The sequence below is a fragment of the Wasmannia auropunctata genome, unplaced genomic scaffold, assembly GCF_000956235.1.
Source record: "Wasmannia auropunctata unplaced genomic scaffold, wasmannia.A_1.0 LD326988.1, whole genome shotgun sequence".
Lineage (NCBI taxonomy): Eukaryota > Metazoa > Arthropoda > Insecta > Hymenoptera > Formicidae > Wasmannia > Wasmannia auropunctata.
The window spans coordinates 1-304 of NW_012035902.1; the positions used below are offsets into that span (position 1 = coordinate 1).

Here is a 304-nt window from a genome sequence, read left to right on the forward strand (position 1 = left end):
AAAATTATCATCGGCCGAATATCATACAAATAGTATATTAAAAACTGTTCTTTTTGAACAAGCAAGGCATTTAATTTCAAGTAACGCAGTGACCATCGAGATCGCAGCAGACAGTGTTCTGCAGCAAATTTTGGAAGAATCTTTGCATCCAGAGGTTACAAACATTGTATTGACTCGACGCACTGAACAAAACAATAATGTAATTTTTCAAGGAATTGGAAGACTTTACAACTGCGGCTTACAGCCGCAAGTTGCCAATTTATATCCGCCAGTGACATTTCCAGTTAGCCGAGGAACTCCTATG

The 304-nt window shown here is 38.5% G+C and overlaps 1 protein-coding gene across 1 annotated transcript; it reads left to right on the forward strand.

The window, feature by feature from the left end:
- Window positions 1-4: 4 nt before the first annotated feature.
- On the forward strand, window positions 5-301 carry LOC105460180 (fatty acid synthase-like; the record flags this gene model as incomplete). The annotated part of the gene is made up of 1 exon (XM_011706620.1): window positions 5-301. A coding segment is annotated over one exon (297 nt), but the record flags the coding sequence as incomplete, so codon positions are not given.
- Window positions 302-304: the final 3 nt, after the last annotated feature.